Consider the following 23,402-nt stretch of genomic DNA (forward strand, 5'->3'; position numbering starts at 1 on the left):
TGGCAGAAGAAACAGCGTTTCCAATTTTCCATATTTTGATGTGATAAACGACATGTTAGGGCACGTTAACTGGAGCATGGATGATGGCATGTAAACAGAAATACTAGTGGAATATTCATTTCATTAGCCGTGTAAACAGTTTAGTAGGAATATTGCAGAATAAGGGCAATAAACTTTTTTTTTGGGCATGTAAACATAGTGTAACTTGAAAGTATACCCACTTCATTTAACAGACAGCTGGAGCCTCATATTAGTTTCAGCTGAACTTCAGAGAGCTGTGTGGGAGCAGTGTGGGAGTTAGCGACATTTAGTTTTAAAAATAATTCATCTGTGGGTTATATTTTAAGAAATATGACGGAAAGCTCAACATGTGTCTGACTCACCAACACTGCCATTCTATGGTACTTCCCATTTCAAAAGCACATGCTGAATCAATACAGTAACAACATGAACTCTATCCTTGGTTGTGTTTCTGGGTTTGATTTACAGCTCTTAGAAACCATGAGCTGTGTATACTGTAAGCCGGACCTCTGACCCCTGGTATAGGCCTCCTCTCCACAGGGCAAATTCCTTCATCTTCAGCCCTCCTTTATACATGCTACTTTAATGTGTACCCACATATGAAGATAGTGGTCAGGCTCTTATAGACAACCCCCAGCCAGATGTGCACATACCTGTTCCCCTGTCAAGTTGAGCAGAGACTTCAGATCACTTCCATTTAATATGGACACCTATGTTGAAATGGACAAAAGTCATTATCTGAGTTTACTGCACGTATACTCTTTCATGTTTTTCAGACTATTTGCAATGTAAAATGAAAATGTGGGGACTCCTTACTACACCATACAGCATGACTCCTTTTGGAACTCCTGTGATGAAATCTGCAACGAGCAAAGCAAGGGGCAAAGGGTTAGGAGCTGAAACAACACTGTTTACACTCTTATCAGATTTACTTTTTGATTCTTTGGGTCTCTAAATGTTTTTACTTCCTGAAAAAAACGTAATAATCATTTTCCATAACAACACAATCATGTATGTCAAGACTGGGCAGTTAAACATTAGACAGACCCTGTACTCAGCCATGCATTTTGGCTCTCTGCACTGTAAATATGACCCTCACCTTCCACGTCATCCCCACTGAACTCGCCACCAGCCACAGAGTACCCTGTAGGAGGAATGAAGATTAAAGATCGAGTGTTGAAATAGTACATACAATTAAAGGTTTAATGTTACATCACTGAAATTAAAAGTTAGCTAATAATCGGTTATTAGTAGAGGGACAAGCCTTCACACATTTGTTGATCACAACTGACTTCCCTCTAGTGCGAACTTTAAACCTCAGACCCAAGTTAATGACGTACTGTCAATTTTGCTACTTAAAGCAAAAAGCACCCACAAAATGGTCACTTATACATTCATAACTAACCCTGTGTTATGTGTAATACCTGAAGTAAACTTTATTTTTCTTGCACTTCTCCACAGCGAATGGAGAATCCAAATCAGAGAAAATTCTTGATGAACTGAAGTAAAGGGGGGCCACGTTCAACAACAGTAAAACTATATCAAAACATCTGTTAACAACTCTCACACAACTCATGTAGTCTGATCCATTTCTCCATTTGAATGCGTAGTATTTCCCAAAAATGCATTTCCGCTTAAACCTTGATATTTAAAAACATCTGCATAAACAGTCTCCAACATGGACGAGTTGCACACCTTGGAAAGCGCATGCGTTTAATGTCTGCTCAATGAAAGGCACAAGCAGGCTTTAAATGCATGCACTTGTCCAGGCACACTACTTGTATACGGAAGTGTTTTAATAGTAACATTTTTGCAAAAATGCATGTGTTTGGGAAGTACTGAACATGTGACTGGATAAATATGACTTGGATTATATTGCACCAATTAAGTGCAAGTTTGTTAACGGATAATTTGATGTCATTATGCTTTATATGCTTTAAATTAACTTGTGCAATAACTCTAACGTCATATAACATTTCTTTTTATACTGATATTTAAACATATATTTATTTTTTATTTATTTTTTTTGCACTATACTATATATCTTTCTACTCTTGTAAGGAGCACCTGTAATGCCAACAATTCACCCAGGGGATCAATGAAGTATCTCTGATTCTGATTCTGATTATGTTAAACGCAGTCAGCTTTTACGTCAATTAACCAAACATTTCCTCAGTTTTGATTCCTTGCTCACCACAGAGTCATGTGGTAAAAAAAACAAAGTTTTCATCACAAATTCAACACAAAGATTTGTTTATATTCACACGAGACACCGAGGCACAGGCCTCCACAGATGGCTCACACTGAGGAGTTTATGCTAAATGCATTGTTTATTGCAATGTGCTCCAAATCGCCAGGCAGTGTACAAACAAAGTAAGATAAGCAGGAAGTCAATAAATGTTACTGGAAGAACTTTACCGGAAAAGTAGGCTGCCGGGCAACAGCAGTAAACACATACCCACTGCCACACACTGTATTTGTGCACCGTGATTATTATAGTTGTTTACCTCCAAGTCGAATGTATTGCAATTTTGTCTCTTTTAGCTTTTACAGCATCTATGATGTTCTTCCACACCCTGTGGCAACACGGCACTTCTTTAACCATTTGGTGGAGGATTCCTCTCCAAAAATTTTGAGGTGAATTTTACTGTTCCGCACATGAAGAAGAGTCACTATTAGAGATCATTAGAGATGTCTGTACAGGGGAACCTGCTCGGCCAGTCTTCCCTCAAAGGCATCCATGTTGAGCTGAAAAGTGCAACATGCGGAGTGGGCGACGCAAAAGATGTGATGACATCATTTTGTGGCATTCAAAGCACACTGGTGACACTATGGCAAGCATACAGCATACAGCACAGCATACCCAGCTTAACGGGTGAGTAACTGATATGCACATGCTGATTTTGGGGTGAAGTATTCCTTTAAAGTGGGGCTAATAAAGCAAAAAGCAAAACGTCTACTGTATGCTTAGGATAGCACTACAGAAGGGTAATAAAGTAATAATCATAACTTTATATCCCCTTGGTCGCATGATTTTGCTCAGTATATTTAATGGCAATCTGACACATCGTCAGACTCAGATCACACACAATATCTTGAGTCATTTCAAGAGTCATGTGTTTGCCTGATAGCGGAACAAGAAGAAAGGTCAAGAGACTAAATCTCACAAGCATAATTATTGCAGTCAGACTGCAGTGTACAAAGTTGACAATTTGATATGAGGGTGGTGTTAGTGGAAAGCTCATGAGCTGTCCAATATGGAAAGAATTCTTCCTCCAGGGAATATGACTAAGATGAGAGAATTTTAGGAAGATTTTCAAGTTAGATTTTTTTTTTTTTTTTTTTTTAGATTTTTTAAGATTTGGCCTGATAGTGCCACTGGAGTTCAAGGTGTTAATTTTTTCCATGACAGGGACTTTCCAAAATTTAGGCCAAAATGTGGACTTTACTGAGGCCCTAGAGAAAAGGTCATTGGATCACTAACACCTCAGATATTAACCTCTGAGCACCATGAATATCGACATCACATGTCATGGTATCCTGCTACTAAGATATGTTGTTCTTCACCAAATTGTTTAGGCAGATGATAAGAAAAACCAATCAGCTTGGATCTGCTGGTTCTGCTGCTGGCAGGTTGCTGCAGCAGTTGTACTATAAGTGGCATTTGTCATATCAGTAGCAGAATTGTTGGGCTAATAATTTCAGTAATCCTGTTTGACTCAAGTGTATATCCTCACCCAGATAACTGTCATCATAGCTCCCCTGAGCCTGTCGTGTCTGAATCTGCCCAGCGACTGACAGCAGGAAGTACGAGGGGTAGTAGGCCTTAACGATCTCTTCTGTAGTGGCTGAGATCAGCTGACCTATGGGATGAATGGGTAACAAAAGGTTAAAAGTCAGAGGTTAAAATAAGACACGTAACTTTTGAACTCAGGCTCCTGAGTTGTTTCACTTAAGTTTGTTCACGGACAAAGATGATGGATTGATTTTATGACTCATTCAAGGGAAAAATCTATTGGAGGATATCTCTTAAAAAATCCATTGCTGCTCCACATTCTTGTGAGCTCACCTTGCCAGTAAAAGCTGCCTGGTCCTCCAAGCACAACCCTCCCGTCCTGTAACACACAACAGTTGCCAGAGCTGAGGAGTCTGTGTGTCACCAGTTTGAGTTTCAAACAAACTCTGCAAATCTCATGTACACTGCTTACATCAGCTCAAACAGAGAAACAGTAGCTATGTGATTATGTAGAAACCAGCAAAAACTCCAACAAATATTTCTCTTACCTTGGTGAAGTCTGCACTAAATCCGCCCTGACAGTAGCCCTGTCCAACAGGTCCATGTCTTTCTGCGAAGAACAGCAACAAACACAAGAAACACTAATAACCTTTCTGTTTCATGAAAACTAACAAAACAAACTTTCTGTTCTGTTCAGAGGTAGAAATCACCAGTGTTGTCATTGTCACATTTCAAATGTTGAAAACCAGACACTTAGAAGAAAAAGGAGAAAAAAAAGACAACGTTTTAGAGGTCAATTTGTAGCTGTGGGTTTATCTGGTAACGTGTTGGTGAAGATTCTCTGTCGTCCAGGTCAAGACCTTTATCTACTAACAGTTTGACAATCTGGTTCTCTTGATAACTTTACAGAGCTGACCTAAGGTGTAAACAGCATCCTTCCTAAGATATGCTGGTGGCTGTATTCTGAATATTCAATGCAAACACACTTTATACCAACTCTAAAAATGCAAGAAAATATTAAAACTAAAAATAAAAAATCCTGAACTAGTACTTTTTATTTTCTTCTCTACAGTATGTCGCAGGTTTACAGCAAAGGGAAAATATTTGCACACTCTCCTTTATCCATCACCACAGGAGGTATGGGTGCTGCTGTTGTATGCTGGTGCTGCAGCACCCAAAAATGTATTTACCCAACAATATATAATTCAAAGGAGCACTATACAACATGGGTTGGGAAACAGTTGAGGCCCCGAGCAAAGGAGAACAAGTGTCTCAGGGTCATTGTTCATGAGAGAGGGAAAAATATGAGAGAAAAGAAAAAAAAATAGTGTGAGATGGATCGGTGGTTTGGCAAGGCATCACCAGTGATGCAGGCACTGCGCCGCAGAGTCATGGTGAAGAGGGAGCTGAGCCAGAAGGCAAATGTTTCGATTTACCAGTCCATCTATGTCCCCACCCTCACTATGGTCATGAGCTTTGGGTAGTGAAAGAAAGAAACTCAGAGCTCAGACAGCCAGACTGAGCTCTGAGTAGAGCTGCTGCTCCTTTGTGTTGAAAGCAGTTAGTTGAGGTGGTTCGGGCATCTGATCATGATGCTTCCTGGGCGCTCCCAGTTAGAGGTGTTCAGGGCATGTCCTACTGGTAGGAGGCGCCAGGGCAGATCCAGAACATGCTGGAGGGATTATATAGCTTTTTCTGGCCTGAGAATGCCTCGGGATCCCCCAGGATCCCCTAAGAGCAGCTAATGGTGCTAACAGTGCTAAACAACGACAACAGTGTTGACAAAACTAACGGTTTTAAGCGGGAAGACCTGGAGGGAAACCGGAGGATGGACCTTACATTTTCACAACCATGAGCCACCATGGGTCAGTAAGTGAGTGCAGCGCAGAGCTGCAGAGATTAGCTGGCCAGTGGGATAAACACATAGGAACTCAGATGCATTAGCATGCATGTGCGGCAAGACTGTCCACCACAACAAAGAACAGCTGAGCTGAACAGAAGTTATGATTCAGAGAAGCAGTCCGATTTTGGATTGGAATTGCAATAATTGGGCAGTTTTAAAGTACATTAATTGCTGATTACTGAAACAACAGTTACTAAATTCTAGTTGTTTTTGGAACAACAGCATTGTTTGCCTCATGTTTATCCCTCCATATCCATCCACGGTTTCAACTCTCTCACATCCTCAGGAAGGAACATGCCTTATAGTTTGAAAACCTCTGGATGAGACAACAGTTGAGAATGACTGCTACAGAAGTGGTAGAGTGCAGCTCTTCAGAGCTTTTTTAGCCCTTTTAGCTCATTCTGGTTTTACCACATTCACTGTATAATTGAGTATGTGCTGCACTCCAGTCTACCCTTGTAGGTAGCTGTTTTCAGCAAACAAAATCCAGTAAATCCACACAGTTATCAGCTAGCTGGTAAATATACTAAAGCATCCATCACCTGAACACAGAGATATTATTCTCAGCTTATTAATAACCGAGCTAAAAGGAGATTTAATACATGTCTCACATTGATCTAGTGGACAGACACATGATAACACATAAATGCTAATGTTGCTCTGTGTCTGCTGGATTAATGTAAGTGTGCTGGCACGTTCGCTGTACCCCTCCTGGAGGTTGGCTAATATTACAGTAACTCACCTGTTCGGCAGGGGGCATACTCCACAAACGTTTTGAGACTGTCTACAGAGAGGTAGCAGGTTCCTGTGACATCGGCAAACGGTGTATCATGTTCGGTCCTCCAGTAATACCTGGGAGCACAGGCCTGGCAAGCACAGAGAGACAGCTCTGTGACCAAAGAACATGACTACATTTTTCAGCTGAGATGAGTTACATTGACCCTGAACTCCTTGCTCGAACATCAATTGTGCAATCATAGCTTAGCAACTGTAACTACACACAGAAGGTCTGTCAAGCCTTAGAGACTTTGAAACAAATCAGTGAGAACAATTCTTGGTATCATTAACTTTAGGAAGTTGAGCTCATTTTCTGGCCAAAGACTAAAACACAAGAGCAAGTACAAGTTATGGATGAAACAATATGTGCTGTGAAGTACCTACTGCCATGGCCAAGGGGTTACATTACATTAGTCAAATAGACTTTCTGGGAAAACAGGTTGTTAGAAATAGCATTGCTCAGGAATGTCTCAAACCTAAAATGTTTATGAAACATTAGCCAACTTTTAAGCAGCAGCTGTGTACTGCTCTGTATTTCATTTGTATTTGATGTCATTTGTCTCATTGTATAACCCTTCATCCTTGTAAAAGTGAAATTTACTGTTTGTAGTACATACAATAAACAGAAACCCCCAAACTGTGTTATTATGTGAGGCAAGGTTATGGTACCTGCAGCAACTAGTCTACCCCGCAATACAAGAACAACATTGATCCCTTGTTTCCATGTATTCTACGTGAATTATTAACTGCTGAGGATGCTAACTTTTTGCCTAGGACCTGTCAGTCATTGCATTAGCTAAGGTAGCATTATATCATGAACATAGTCATTGTTATTCCTGTTCGCATTCAGCATTTCTGACTCTGAGAAAGAAGACTAATGAAATACAAACAATTCAACCCTATCTAGACAGTGACAATATTTTTAGTAGCAAAGCATACTTTAAGGTGAATGACCCTTTCCTGATCTGTTCCAAGGCTGGATATTGTTTCTAAAATCATGATATCATTAGCAATACTAATACCAGTGCCCCAATACCAGTACCATAATACCAGTACCCTTGATACCCATAATGTGAATGGAGTGGAGTGTAGCCACACTTTTGAACAGTTTGGTGGCATACACTGAACACACACTGATCTGCCAACTCCATCAAATACACCAGGCTCAACTTTACCACATCACAGACTGTAACAACAGTAATATTTTTCTCTATCTGTGTACAGAAAGGTTTGATACATTTAAGGTACTGAGTACCGATTCTGAGCCCTTGTCTGTATAGTAAATTAAGTGAACCAACATGGAGTCCCAAACGCCCATACTGACAAATCTCTGCTAGCGTACCAACAATGCAAGTGGTTGAATTCAGTTTAAAAAATTGCATAGCATGTAATCACACAGCAGAGATAAATTATCCAAACAGACCCACCAACCCTGACCCAGCCTTACCAAGATGCTGTTACCATGGGAACGCACAGTAGCTCCAAACCACTGATGGGACTTGAATTCAACCTGAGTGTTCACATCATTTATATAAAAATATCGATCACCTAGAAGAACATAGAGAAGAAAAACACATTTAAGAGCATATTTACACAGAGTTGTACACAGCTCTTCTGTGACTCTAATATAAGAGAAACTTCAGTGATGTCACAAGTTGCTATTTTAACTTAGTCAAAAATCCCCCTGTCATCGGCGTTTGATATTTGTGCTGTCAGGGCTTCATTTGAGAGCGTTCCCCACATGTTCTTGGCTTTTTACATGGATATTTTATGGCCTTGTTCCCGGGGTCTGCAGTCTTAATCCATCCTCCATGCTATGGCAGACATCAAATAGCTCAAAGGGACTTGGACCTTGTTGTTACTGTAACCCAAACGGCTGTACTTCATTGTCAAGATCTGTTTTAAGAAGAGGCCCTGGCAGTACGAAGGCAAGGAACAGTGATGAGGGAGAGGGTGGTGGAGTGCTACAAGTGTGTGTGTGTGTGTGTGTGTGTGTGTGTGTGATTTCCCTGCCAAACGCTGTACTTTTGCAGCCTCAGCAGCATTACACCTCCATGATTTTTGCTTTCAACAACAACATGCTCTTACAATAATTAATGTGGAAAAATAAGATAGTTCTTCTTGGACTGCTATTCCCCCGCAAATCGTCTGAGCCAGGTAGGTGAGCCAGGTTGCCTTTATGTCCTATGGAACACTGTAAAAACAAGTCCCTGACTTGGAAATACCATCCCTATCCTTATCCAAGTACTGTATAAAAGTTTGTGACGTTGGACTTTGCTGTCAGATCCAGCATGCAAGATTTTTGTCACAGTTTATGCCATTCAGCATCCTTGAAAAGCCATTTCACTAAAACCTGGCGCCTTAAATCATACTTAAATATGCCTGTAACTGTGTAAGCTTTACTGTGGCACATTTTCTGATATATGTTCCTGCTGTCTGCAGCAGAGTGGTGACATTAAACTCTCCTGGCTACAATTCGCAGTGCCTGTTTGGTTAATAGAGTCTGGGCTGTGTCCTCAAACACACTATGAATCCTGAGGCCTGTAATGGGAAATGCAAGACTACAGAATGTAAAAGCGCATATATATGTGTGTGTGTGTGTGTGTGTGTGTGTGTGTGAACATGAGTGTGGTTTAGCATGTTTCTTCTACGCTGTATCACATTTCAGAGGCTGTCTGCAGAGACCATTTGTAAACAGTTTGTAGGTGTGTATTTATGTACGCAGAGTTTGCACAGTCACAGCTCTCGGTCTGTGTAAACCGGGACTTGTTATCAGCATGCACGGGCGTATGATAAGTTCAACCCTGTGATCCTCAAATGGTGGTCCTTATCGCTTCCTGTGTTTCTGATGGAGGTGATTATTTTTCTGGCAGAGCCGTGGGCAGCCCCAGGTCCTCTGGGGTCCTTGTCCCTCTAATGACTCTGCCCTAATTAAAGAGCGCTCACAACACTGGGCCACAGTCCAGCAGGAAATCAAAGCTCTGTGAAAACACTGCAAAATACAACCCGTGTCCCAAAATGGAGACCTTAGCGAGGGAGGTGGTGTGGAGGAAACCTCAGTCACCCTTAAAACACGGGAGAGACATCAAAGGTTGGTTTCAGTCAAAACAGAGAAGTGTTGGAAAAGGAGCTGTTGGGTGGCAAGAAGTCGGGTATTTGACCTCAAGGTCAAGCACAGCGGTGCTGAACTCGGGATGCTACCTATAGCTTCTTTCAGCCTCTTTTATGGCTGGTTAGAGACAGCTGAGAGTTTACTGCACAGTCCTGTCTCAACAGTTTAACAGCACCGTTGGGGAAAGTGACATTTTTATATCCTGGAACAATGTGAGTTACCAACTACTGCTGTGATTATGATGTAGGGAAAATTCTCTCCCTTGGATTTTGAATATTGAGCTTGGTTTTTAACATATCACATTTTTATCTTTGTGGTTACAAAGAGGCCAACCGTCAATTTAGACTTAACAAGACACCCTACCTTTCTTGTCAAAGTTGATCATGCTGCAGTTAGCTTGGCTCCAGGGGCACAAGTACACAGCTCCTCCTTCGGTGATATTGGGCTGAGTGGTGTTGGCTTTCGGAGCGCCGATCAAAACACTGATACTGGACAGCAGAAAGGAAAACAAAATCTTACTCTGTGGTGAAGGGGTGTGTCCAGGAAAAGTTCAAGATTACACCAAGAAACATTTGTTTTGATTGACAGTAAAATCATATGCATTTAACTTTTCTTAGAAATAATGTTTTGTTACACACACAGCTGATGAACGAAGTATGAATCTGGACAAAGAATTTGAAGGGTAAAAAGGATCTGAATTGGGCATTTGGCACCAAAATAACAATCTATTGCCTTGATCAGAACTAAAATCATGACAGAAGAAACCAAATTATCTTAGTCTGCAGAGAAAGCAAGCTACAAAAACAATTAAGATGTAACACTATATACCACCCTAAAGAAGAGGAACCAAGGCTGATGCCTCCCTTTACCACCCCCTGCTCCAGCTTACGGAGGCTTATACGTAAGGTACAGCACAACACTTTGATATCAGTTATCAGCTTGAAGATCAGTTACCTCAGTGGCTGTACTGCAGATCCTGGATCATTATCACTAACGGTTGGTCATGGGGGGTTTAAATCTTAGATTCAAGAAAAACAATCTAGGTCCAGCATTAGTGCCTGGAAGGTTAAACATCTGTCTGTGATCAACAATGCTCACATAATGTTCACATAATGTCACATCAAGTTAAGCCAAAGCTCTGCAACCTCAGCGTGAGGTCAAAGTCAGCACCGTTGTATCCTCTGTTAATGTGTGAATTAAAAACCAGTGTAGCCAGAGGAGCCTTTTGAAGAAGCCAAAAACACTATGAAGTTTATGCATGAAGCCAAGTGAAGAATTCCTCAGCAGCAAAACCATTTTTCAATACTAGATGTAATTTATGCAGAAAATAAGGTCTGGGATTAACATGTGCCAGTGAGGTCTTTGAAGGTGAAATTTGAACTTAGTGTAGATTTAAACCTGCATTCATTTTTCTGGCGCAACAAGTTGTAAATGCAACACTGACATATTATCACCTCATAAAGTTGATATAGCAGATGTTTACCAGCTAGTTTCAGACTATGTCTGACTGCTGATTGGTGCTGAGCAGGTAATGGGTTTATCAGGGCTGCTGCTGCTGGAAACAATGCTGACATAGCTGTGAGAGTGAACCAAAACAGTAAAGGTGTGGGCCATAAAAATCAAAACAATGAGCTGAAAGACGCTGGGAAAACTCAGTAGAGCTGAAGGGACTGTAGAGTCTGTTGATAATTCTCTCTGGGTTTGTCACTTTAAACCTCTTTTACATTATGTAGTACATTAAGTAGTTATTTCATTCATGTTACTCTAAAATATAGACAGGCTTTAAAGTTAACTTGCTACAAAGTTGCTATCTTAGCAAACATATTTACCAGATCTATACAATTGTTAAAACTGACTGCAACTGCCATGCTAGCTGCTGTTATATCTGCAAAATGGGCGGGAAGGTGGCATTTATCCCTATCAACAAATGTTCTATAACAAAAGATGACACATTACAAGATGCACCAATGGTATGAAATGGTATACACTTCCTGTCTCCTAAGTGGGTGTAGTCATCTCTCACCACCGCATCCCCCCATTTAATTTTGAAGTGTTGTGAGCAATGTGTGGATGGATGAAAGCAGATTCAAAACAATACAATGAGGGCTACTCCTTGAAAGTCGGAGATTCGAATCATCAGTTGGAGGCCCATCAGTTGACTGAGACTGCTTCAAGTCGAGCAGTTGGGGGTTTTGTTGTTTTTACAAGTTAGTGAACTGTGAAGTGTACTTCCGGGGACATTTTGGTCCCCTGATATTGTTGATGACTGAGCGCTCTTGACTTTTATGCTACTCTTTGGTACAGTTAGCTGCGGACACGACACAGCAGCTCAGAGGTGGACAGACTCTGTACCACGAGGCTCCAAGATAGCATTATCTTACCTCTTCTGCTCAGAAGTTGTAAATTAAAAAAAAAATCCAATCCCTCATTAGCGCCATTAGCAGATCTGATTCAACTGGCATAATTTGGAGTCAGGTACAGCTTTAAATACAACAGTATTTAAGGCAGCACCTGACAGTACAAATTTAATGTTTGTGCCTTGCTGCTCATATCTAACTGCTTAGTATCTGATATCAGCTGAGTACAACATAATATCAGCTGTTGCAAGATCTCTGCAACTCTGTCATAATTTGTGCTAACGTTCATTCCTCCCATTGGAATTAACAAACTCAGGACCACCGCTAGCGTTCTATGGGCGTGGGGCAGCGGTGAAACCCATGTGACACAGATACAGGAAATAACTCTAAAATGTGCTGTCTCAATTTTAAACCATCTCGGTCCCTATCTCCAAAGGTTTCAGCCAAGAAATGAATAGCAAGAGAAGGATACAGCGAGGTGTATGTGCAAATATCATGCACCCTCCAACATGCAAATTTACATGTGTTTGTGTGTGAGGGTGCATTACAAATCAGCTATTCTTTTAAGGTTTTCAGACAGCCCTGCTAAAAAGGCCTGGCCCACAGCGCATGGCACAACTTAAGACATTGGTGACTGATGACATTAGCAGAGATCAGACAGACTCTGTACTTCCCCCCATCCCCCAAAATGTCTGGAGAGCACCAGAGGAATATTTACATGGCTGGATAAGCTTTCCTTATAAACCACTCACTCCACAGCCACTTAGCCGACCAGGGTGCAGGCTTTCAATGAGCTTCTCTTACAAAGGTACAGGACTTTAACCCACTGCCACCCCCTGTGATCTCTGCACGACTGGATTTGTAAGAGTCAATTAAAAGCACTTGTAATGAAAACTTAACAGCCAACAATAGCCTCCTCTACAGCATGATGTGGATCAGTGGGATGATTGATGCCTCTGTTGAGACCTGAAATGAGGATTCCTTTCCTTTCACTCACGTTCAACAGGAACATCTGCAATTGGGGAAATGGCTTAAAGGCATGGCCAGGTCAAAGATGCAACATGTAATTTTTACTAAAGGATTTATGAGCTCCAGTGAATGCATTTGCATAGCGACATTATTCTGTAACTAGTCATATCTTAATGGTAGGTCTTATTGAGTTTAAGTGTTTGTATGCATCGTAACCTGCTCAAAACATTTCTTCTGTGCAAAATTATGTTTATTTTTCATTCTCTAATACCTAAGTTTCTCTCTCTATAAAAAAAAAGCTGACTAATTTTACCCTCTAGGTTATATTACACACAACATATTGTCATGTCAAACATCTGAAAAAAAGGGTCACATCACATGCAGATGAGTCATTTAAAGAGGCACAAGCCAAAAAGGTCAGGAACCGCTGAGGTGTAATGATATGATCTTCTATTACATTTAGTAATGAACACAATATTTGTTCATGAAAACCAACCGAGCCTCTGTATCCCAGCTGACCCTGTTCAGTTTTCTCAAGATTTTATCTGGGTTGTTATAATAAACAGGATATGATGCTTGTATGAGCCAGACCCCCAACTCCAATATCTGCTGTTTGGTTGGCATTTAAATACATGCATTAAACTTGTGCATATGTGGGTGGCCCAGAATAATATGACTTAATATTAAATTAGTTGTTAGCTTAATCTACATTAAAGCTACAATAAAATATAGGCTGCAGTGGAAAAATCTCCACTTTCCTAGACTGTACATTTGGTCAGCTGACTGGTTCTAATACCAATATAAAAACCAGATCAAGATTCTCTTGATATATAAAAGTAAAACCCAACACAGCACTAACTGTGACTGGCTGTGTAGTAAAACTGTGCTAGCAACATAAGCTCTTTGGTGGCTTCATATGGCTTTAATGTAGAGCTCAGAGACAGGTTGGGAAACATAAAGAAGTTCATCGACATCACAGGATTTCAACAGCTGTGTCCCATTTCTATACTACAGACCATTTCTATACCAGCTACCACCACAAACAGAGTCAACTTCTGTGGGAAACACTGCATCAACATGCTAACATGCCCACAATGGCAATATTAAAATGTTGAGGTTTAGCAGGTATAATATTTATTATCTTAGCTAGTGAGGATGTCATTAGTTTTGCTGGTATTTGGTCATAAAAAAGTATTGGACAAACATAATTTTTTACCTGATGTTGGTGCAAGCTGAAAAGTGAGAAGATCATTTAAATTCATCCTCTGGGGAGCATGAACCTAATTTTAAAGATATCCATCTCATACTTGTGGAGATATTTCACTCTAAATCCAAATTGCCAACCTGTTGGAGGCACGACTGGAAAGCCAGAGGGTCATCCGAGTCAGATTAAAGGCAATTTTAAATCTTTGTCTTTTTGCTTTATTGAATATTTAGGTGAGATAACTTATAACCCTTTAAGGAGTTTTTCATCTCACCTGCACAATCTGTTTTTTGTTGTTGTTGTTGTTGTTGTTGTTTTTAAAACCAATTGTTTTAATACTGTGCAAATAAATAATATGAATACGAGTAGTATTTATCCTCTGGGAACCATGAATGTCTGTGCATATATTCAAGGCAATACATCCAATTGCAGTCACAATATTTCACTCAGTCTGTTTTCTCCCTATGAAGCTTAAATGGCAGTGAAATTCTAAAGCCACAGCTTGACTGATTTTTGGCACACTGTATCGCATCACATTGTGTGCAGTTAGTAGTATGGAACTAGGACACAGCTTAAAGTATATCAAAGAATTACAGCTCAATATTTAAAGTGGGGTTTCAAACCTGAATGAGCCACTTGAGCACATAAATATTTGTTTAAGACATCTGTGCATCCCTGTGTAAAGACGACATGAAGGTTCTATTGCTGTGGATCGTGATAAGTTATTGACCGTGTTATGCGATGTTGAAGTATAATAACTGGTAGTACGAGAAAATATAAAAATAGGTCATCGAGTCAGTAGTGGACCATACGAGATGTAATTTTGGGAGGACTTGGCCTGCTGTTTTGTTTCTTTTTTTGTATTCTCAATAATCCTTGTTCAGCTTTTTCCCTGCCTTGTGTCAGTTCTGTGGATCGTCAGAAAAGGAACAGAAACGTCAAAACTGACACCCCTCACAAACTAGGTGGCTTGGGAACTTTGTTATGTTGAAACTTAGGGTTGCAAATTTTCAAAGTTGGAAACTTTGCTGCACACAGCACACTGCTTACTGCAGGGCTATTGAGACCACACCCCTTACATGCACTGTGCATTCCTCCATCACGGGAACTGATGATTTCTACAACCCTGGAGTACTGAGGCCACACTTTAAGCACAAAACTATTGAAGCACATTTGAGCTTGCGGACTACATAAAGTCAAGTAAGTTTTGATAATATTATGGGGTAAATATAGGCCTATTTGATCTATGGCATTAATGTTGAACTTAATGTTGAACTGGTAAGTTAGGTGCCAAACGTAAGCTAGCTAGCACCATTTCATTGACCATTTAAGAGGCTAGCTTAATATGGTGCTAGCTACTTCAAATGTGATGCTGTTTCTTCTGCCTCCTGCAAGACAATACAAGAATTTATACATCGATTGTAAAATATTTGGAAGAGTATTCCAGTTGTTTAGCTAACTATATATCTGTTCATGCCATTGCATTAGTGTTTTTAAAAGCTTTTTTGTTATCTTATTTTACAGAAAAATGCCACAGTTGCCATCCAATGTGTGGAGGCAGTTTCCAATTTGGAATATTTCCAAAATTTCCCAGTTTAACTTCCCATGGTTCCCAAGTTTCTGGAAGTTTACCAGAATTTACTGGAAATTGTACGCCCCTTTGCAACCCTATTGAAACTATAGGCCTACTCCCTCAGCCAACCTTTGGTGAGAGTCAAAGAAAGCAAAAAAATAAATATATAATGTCCCTTTTCTGTCTGTTATTACCAGCCCAATCAATGTGCCAAATCTCATTTTTCTGCTCAGCTTTGTTAATCTTTTTATCGGCCAAAGTAAACCAGCCCTACCAACACACTTGATATCTACCTCCTAAACTAGACTTACTGACTTTATCTGGACATGCGGGCTGAGACAGTGAAAACAAAGATGGCATGGTGAGCAACAGGAGCAACTTTTAACAAGGCGCCCTCCAGCCAAACAGTGTAGTGATTGTCTGCATGCATGACAACCAGCAGAAACCATCCCCATTGGCAGAAAGACAACACTGGTCTTATTCAGGAAAGCATCTTCCTTCTACCGTGTTGTTTACCCACCACAAAACAAGAACCGCTCGATGCACATGAAGATGTTCAACAATAGCTGTAAGCTGTCAAAATACATGTATTTGGTCAAAAACAAAATGTTGTATTGTTCAGTGTAGGCAGGCAAAGGGGGGCGTCATGTGCATACATTGGTCTAAATCAACATCTCAGTAATGGCTCAACAACATGGCCTTGAACTGCCAGAAGCTTAGTTAAGCAAACTGAGAGAATCTTAACCAATTTCCTCACAGGAAAAAATATACAGTCATTAAAGCAACACTGATTTTACTCTGTCAGCCCCCAAGGATGTGGGTGAGGAAGAAGTGCTGATACTGGAGTACAAGTAGCAATGACAAAGAAATAAATGTCCTGCATTTACAAAAAAATAAGTAAGTTAAAGTACCAAAGTATAGGCATCAAAATATCCTACTACCAAATAGCACTCATGATGCTTTCAATTTCAGAATAATGTATGTTGCTGGATAACTCTTACGATGCAGCCATGTGTTCATCACTTTAATGTTACAGCTGGTAAAGGTGAGGCTAATTTTAATTGCTTTATATACTGTATGATTGTGAGTTTACCCCACAGGGACCAATAATGTCTTAACATATGTTAACCTGTAATATTACATCATAATTTATTTGTTGATTTTATTTTGTATTAATGTCAATCTGCAGATTAATTACAACTCGTTTTACAGGAGTAAAAGTATAATATTTCCTCTGAATTGTATTGGAGCAGAAGTATGAAGTAGTAGAGGATGAAAATACTAAAGTAAAATAAAAATAAAAATAAAAATACCTCTACATTCTACATTCTACAGTGCTTGAGTAGGCTAAATATGACTTTCCATTACTGGTAAGGAAATACTGAGACACTGAGAGCTGATAAGGTTAAACAGGATATTACAAGGCAAAGATCTGAGCACCTTTCACAGGAGCAGCTATCAAATATTGTACTCATACTACAAGCTTCTCTCCAGCAGGTTATCATAAAGCAGATTAACAGCTGATATACAGTAGATTTCCGTCATCATGTATGAAGGGCTTTCGCATGATGTAACACATCCTACAGAGGCCCTCAGCTCATGAGCAACAGCAGCTGTGAACAGCTGGTTGAGAGAGATGTATTTGACTGTCTCTCTCAATAGGCTTTAATACACAGGAAGGGATGAATCAGCTTGTTCTATGTTTTTCTATGTTGTTCGCCAGTTATATTTAGGTTTAATGTAGCATCTGATCAGCTAGCCATTAACGTCTTCGAGTGGTGGACAAAAAAAGGGTTTAAATCAATACCATGGAAAATACTACTCAAAGTATGACAATTAAGAAGTCATAATGAAAAAAAATGTTTGTTCTAAGATTGTTAAGTTCTTCATGTGTAAATAACCTGTAATAGAAAGCTCAGCATCAGAGGAAAATGTTGGCACTTTATGTTTCTGCAAACCACAGATATGTTAGATTTATATCATATCGACATTTCTAAAGTGACGTAGTATATGAGCTGAGTTTTATTTGGATGGCGTGTCAATAAGGCATGACACCTGCCAAGCTGCAGACCACTGATCGAGACCAACAAACAACAAACTGACTGTTCTTAGCGAGTCATAGCTGTGTTTCCAGCAGCCTTTTAACCACCATCACTGTGTTTCCACCATAGACTGTCCACCAGGGATAGTGTCACGAACAGCAAGTGTTTTTTACTGAGACATCGCTGCCTTTTCTTCCGGGATTGTGCCACAAAACGTAAACCTAACTACACGATGACCACATAATAATGAAACCTAAATTTTCCTAAACTAAACCTATTCACATAATGTACAAATGTAACGTGTCTGTAGTTTGCAGAAATGTATAATGCTAACATTTAGGCTATGGGTTTAATCAGTCCAGGTGACACTGTATATTACTACTGCATTTTAGCAATGCCTACTTTAAGCAACAAAAAAAATCATATTTTATAAGCTTTTAACATTTAAAAACACAGTAAAGTTAAAATGTAAATGTTCAAATAAAGAACCATTATTTCTAAATTCTCCGCACATTACTTGATGTGTCTACATTGGATTTATGCTAACAGATATAACTGATGGCTGTTTGCTAAGTTAGCTAGCTGTTAGCTAAATAACAGCTACAGGTTAAAGTTAGACTGTTGTCATTGATGAACAATGGCCGCTGTGACAATTATGGGACGATGGTAAATAGGAAATACAGCATAGCTAACAGTAGTACGCAGGACAAGGGTTGTGAAATCAGCTAACAGTGTCTCACTGCAATATCTATCTAGCTAAAGTTCACTAACGTTGGCTAACATTAGCCACCAAAAGCTTCTTACCTGACAAAGCCTGTAGTGGTGAAACCCCTGAGTACACAGAAATGAGCAAGGGTGCTTTAGCTTGCTTATGAATTCAGTATTTTTGATAGGAAGAATTTATCTTATTTGCAAACGTCACATCAACTAAGAAGTTCCCTGAAAGCCTCAGTAGAGACATTAACTACAGTGAAAACAAAGCAAAATGTAGGCTAACCTGTAGGTTGTGAATCTGCTTCTAGGTAGCCACAATATGTACAACAACCAAAATATTAACGTGTTATTTTGTACAGTAATATAATCGAGTCTGACATACCATAGGCTTATAAAAAAAACATTTTTGTAAAGCATAGCTCTGTAACTCAATGTGCACAGAAGCACAAAGTGTCTATGAGGAGCCAATTAATGGAGGACCAAAAACACATTGACCTCGGTTGATATACTTAACTTCATTCATATCCAAGTTACTCAGCGTGTGTTTTCCCACACAAGTGCCGTGGGGAGAGTTTTCTCAATGAGCAAAAACAGGTGACGGTACGTGCTGTGTGTAAAGGAAGAAGAACATGTTTATCTCACTCAGCAGTTCTTCATCTGTCAAAAAAAAAAAAAAACAGCAGGAAACCCCTACTGTCCCTTCAGTGCATACTCAGAAGATTAGCATATTTCTTACTTTGCTGTAGGTTAACCCCCTCCTCTCTGAATCAAACACAGACTTGTATGTCTGTTTCCAATCACACTTGGGCTGGAATCCAGTGTGTGTGTGTGTGTGTGTGTGTGTGTGTGCGCGCGCGAGGGCAAGAGAGACAGAGAGAGAGAGATGTATGCTCTGCCTATATGAGTGAAACTTTGTACCCTAACATATCCATCATTATGTCACTATGAAATATATTCAACAGACTACAATTAAACTTTAAAATGTCCTTTGTCTTGTATGTTTTGTAATGAGTTTTAAAGTAGTAATCTTATACAACAATGTAGGCTGCTCTGCAAACACATGTCAAAGTCCCTTAAATGTATAAGATCATATAAATGGCTATGACAAAATCACTTAAACTGAATGCTATCCACACAAAACAATATAGGGATATTGCTGGGATCGTCTCCTACACTGTAAATATTGTACTATATAAACTATTATCTAAAAATGAAGCATGTTTGCAGACCTGTCTCTTTAGATGCACTGATTGTACAATGGTGATTTCATAAAGGATAAGTTTTTGAAGGTACGAAAGGCAACTACATTGATGGGGTCAGTCACTCTTTCATTCATACTCTACCTAAAGGCCAATAAAGTATGATGAAGTAACTTCTGTAAACTTTCTCCCACTGACTTGCGCAAGTGAAGGACAACATGAAGCTCTGAGATGCTGCACAAAGACTGTATACCTGGATGCCTGACTGAAGAACTCCACTGAATAGCCGAAATAACTTCCCGGTGGTCCGGTGAAAACGACGCGTTTCTCCGTGTCCAAGTTAAAAGCAGTGCAAAGCTGGAGCCAAAGCACCACTACAGGTACAGCCAACACGGTGTAGTGACAACATTTTCCCCATGACCGGGGAGGTGAAAGTCCAAGAACGGTGCCCATCTCTTCTTTTGCGCGTCTCTTCTTTCATTGAACAGCTGAAGCGCAAAACGCATCATCCGTGCTGTTCCTTATGTGGGCTAGTAATCATAAACTGGTGTCCTGAATAATAATCCCTTCAGCTCCAACAGGTCCGATGTACTGATCCAGAGTGCATAGTGAAATGTAAAGAAAGGCAGGACAGTCAGAGAGAGAGGGAAAGAGAGGGAGGGAGAGGGGGATGATTGCAACCTCATTTGGGGTGGAGCTTTAAATATTACCAGACAGTCTGGTCCCCTCAGAAACAGCACTGAGGTAATGTTGTAAAACATGACACAACACAGAAATGCAAATATCTGCAAAACTTCAATCTTTTATTAGATTTAGGTCAAAGGAGAAATTACATAGGAATATAATACAAATTCTTTATTAAAGCTACAGTAGGTAACTTTTTTAAACGAGAAACTGTTTGTGATGTTTGATATCCTGACAGTAGTACATGAGGCAGATAATCTGTGAAAAAAATCCGGATCCTCTGTTCCCTCCTAGTGCTCCTAATGCCATTTGCAAAAATCCACCAGGCCTTAACAAAAACAACCAATCAGAGCCAGAGAGAGTCTCTTAAACCCTGTTTCCACAGTATACTACCGTACGGTTCGGAATGCATTTTTTTTTTTTTCATACAGGAAAAGTTTTGGAACCAATGGAACCGTTTCGTACCATTACCATTTTTGGTACCCCTTCTGTTGGGGTACCTATCACACAGATCCGCTGTAAGTACCGAATGTGTCCGGGCTGCCAGATTTGTCCGGGGTCCCGCGCTAACTGATGACGTTGCGCATTATGATTGGCTTTATGGCAGTCACAAATCCTGATTGGTTGTAGCCATGGTTGTGGCTGGAAGTTTGAGGAAATGGTTGTAACGTTAGAGAGTTTGAGGAGAGAAATAAAAATAATAAATCGAAAGTTTTCTCCTCAGTTGTATGCTGAATGAAGTATTAAAACATTAACCTGACAAGCAGCAAACATTAACGAGATCGGCTCGGTTTGGATTAGCCTTTTTTTAAGTTAGCATTAAGCTAACAGCTAGCGGCTAATAATAAAACAGCTAAAAAGAAGAGAAATACATAAGAAACATAGGAAATTACTGTTAGATCGGCTCAGGGTCAGAGAGCATCTCACAAATCAATGTAATGTTTCACAAATATGTGAACATATTTGACAGCATAACAGCATTGCTCCAAGGGTCAGTGCAGCCAGTGTTCAGGGTCTCAAAACAAAGAAAGACAGAACATAAAGTTAGTTACAATGACATGCTGTTATGTTTATTTATTTTTCATACTGTATACAGATAGCCTACACGTATAGTGTATGATACACTAACCCTGGATTCGTGAAACACTGTACATTGATTTGTGACACGCCCTCTGACCCCGAAACAGGCATTAATAATGTCAGTCGTTGCTCATGCATACACTGCACTAGCCCCCTTTTTCCACAATATCCTCAGCGCACAACAATACCAACAACAGTGTACATGGCAGAGACAAGTAAACAGAAGAAGACCTGCAACAAAAACGCAAGCTAAAAAGAAAGAGCATCCCCAAGCCAGCACTGGGACACTGGATGAGCTGAGAACAGCTACCTGCTGTTGCCTAAAATGACTCCATGAGAGCAGTGAAAGTGAGCCCAAACAATAAAGCTGCAGCTGGATAAATCAACAACATGCTGAAACTCAAATTTTGGAAATAATTTTATTATAATTGTTTGAACATTCAAATTGGCATTAATGAGTGACATTTTTAGGACCTTAAAACAAAATGTTAAGGACTTGGACTTGACTTTGGACTTGTAGGTCTTGACATGAGCCTTCACTCAGTACTTCATAAGCAAGACTCAAGGCTCTGTACTTGTGACTTCGTCTCTCTTGCACCAATAATTGTGTATATTTTGCTACTTTCTATAACAGATTCACATTTGACAATTGTGAAGTGTGTGCAGCAATGAAAGCTTTTACTTTTTAACAGAAGACATTAATGTTATGTAGGTAAGTATTTTACATGTTCAGTATGTTTGATGTAAATGGAATAAGAATGAGTTAGCTGGGGAAACAGGACAGTGATGAATGTAATGAGTCGGCCAAATGCTCAAAACACAAGAAATCTTCAAAGTGAGCTTGAAGTCAGAAAGTTGAGGTTTTGTTGTAACTTACTCTACATGTCAGGACAGCATTCAGTGTGACGAAACCTGGAAAACCCACAGACATCCATCTCCAGCTCTGTCTCTCATCACTGTGTTGGAAGTGAACTTGCAATCATGGCAGGCTGACAGACAGGCAAGTATACAGTATGTGATTATTTGTAAGTCTACTCATGGTTATGTGTGTGTGTGCGCACGTGTGTGTACTTCATAGGAAAAGAGGGTCCCATTTTAAGAGCGGTGAGTCAAGATGTGTTACCTGCCAAAGGCAACAGGAACTTGGACAAAGAGCGTTTTCTCTCTGTAAAAACTGATTTTCACATGGCACAGAGGCAGTACGCTGTGCCTTGTTGCAACTGATAATACAATAGTTAGCTCCCTTCATAAATTAACAAATGTCAGCTGATGTACTAATGTGCTGAGAGTGACTTTATCCAGCAGTTTATTTCATGTAGAGGTGAAAAAGGCAACATTAATAATGATTTAAATGGACTGGTTATTATACACAGCACAGATGTCATGTTATTATTTGTTATCTGCCCATAATTCACTGTAAAATCTAACAGTCAATTTAAGTTCAGTGAATTTCTGGATTACAAGAACTGTGTTCCCTCAGTTGAGTTGGCTGTGTCTGCTGCCTCCATCAACCTCCACCAATCAAAAGCTCCAGGTTATACATAGTCAACGTAAAGTTAGTACTATGGCTCAGAGACAAAGACTCAGGAATATGAATTACCGTATGTAGTATACATAGCCCAGGTTTGACTTGTGATTAAAAAGAAATCAAGCAATCTATAACCTTTATTGACCTCTATTGGCATGAAGCATGAACTGCAACATGCTGTGCCTCCACATTAAACAACAGATCTGAACAAGTTGTTAGTACTGCTGTAGTTTTTTAAGGATGGTCTACAGCTGCATTCACAGACATAACTGACACAGCTTTATTATTTGGTTCTTAAATGTGAGCCACCTGATGAAGTGACTGTGTTGATTAAAATCATTGGAATGAGTAGTACTGTGATAAAAGCCAGTAAACAATGTCGTTTTCCCCTTCAACTACCAACCACAAACACTTGGAATCACTGGCACAGTACATTAAAATGTACTGGCATAAAAGACATAAAAAAAAAAAGTTTTAATTTGTTTGTTTGTCATAGTTGCGTA

General features: G+C 39.8%; 1 protein-coding gene across 3 annotated transcripts in view; it reads right to left on the bottom strand.

Annotated features, from left to right (window-relative positions):
- Positions 1–20,245, bottom strand: part of LOC125886590 (integrin alpha-5-like) — a 57,383-nt gene extending 37,138 nt beyond the window's left edge. The window contains exons 1-12 of one of the 3 annotated variants that reach the window (XM_049572926.1): positions 19,861–20,002; positions 18,923–19,015; positions 18,499–18,525; positions 9,913–10,037; positions 7,885–7,985; positions 6,403–6,526; positions 4,306–4,367; positions 4,091–4,136; positions 3,759–3,884; positions 1,121–1,165; positions 838–881; positions 675–731 (exon numbers count right to left, since the gene is read on the bottom strand). In XM_049572926.1, coding sequence (XP_049428883.1) covers positions 675–731; positions 838–881; positions 1,121–1,165; positions 3,759–3,884; positions 4,091–4,136; positions 4,306–4,367; positions 6,403–6,526; positions 7,885–7,985; positions 9,913–10,037; positions 18,499–18,525; positions 18,923–18,927 — 762 coding nt within the window. In that variant the 5' untranslated portion in view covers positions 18,928–19,015; positions 19,861–20,002. Of the gene's footprint in view, positions 1–674; positions 732–837; positions 882–1,120; positions 1,166–3,758; positions 3,885–4,090; positions 4,137–4,305; positions 4,368–6,402; positions 6,527–7,884; positions 7,986–9,912; positions 10,038–18,498; positions 18,526–18,922; positions 19,016–19,860 lie in introns of all 3 variants that reach the window. The other 2 variants (XM_049572931.1, XM_049572920.1) reach the window with 2 other exon arrangements.
- Between the last annotated feature and the right edge of the window lie 3,157 nt (positions 20,246–23,402).

This window comes from Epinephelus fuscoguttatus, linkage group LG1, assembly GCF_011397635.1.
Source record: "Epinephelus fuscoguttatus linkage group LG1, E.fuscoguttatus.final_Chr_v1".
NCBI lineage: Eukaryota > Metazoa > Chordata > Actinopteri > Perciformes > Serranidae > Epinephelus > Epinephelus fuscoguttatus.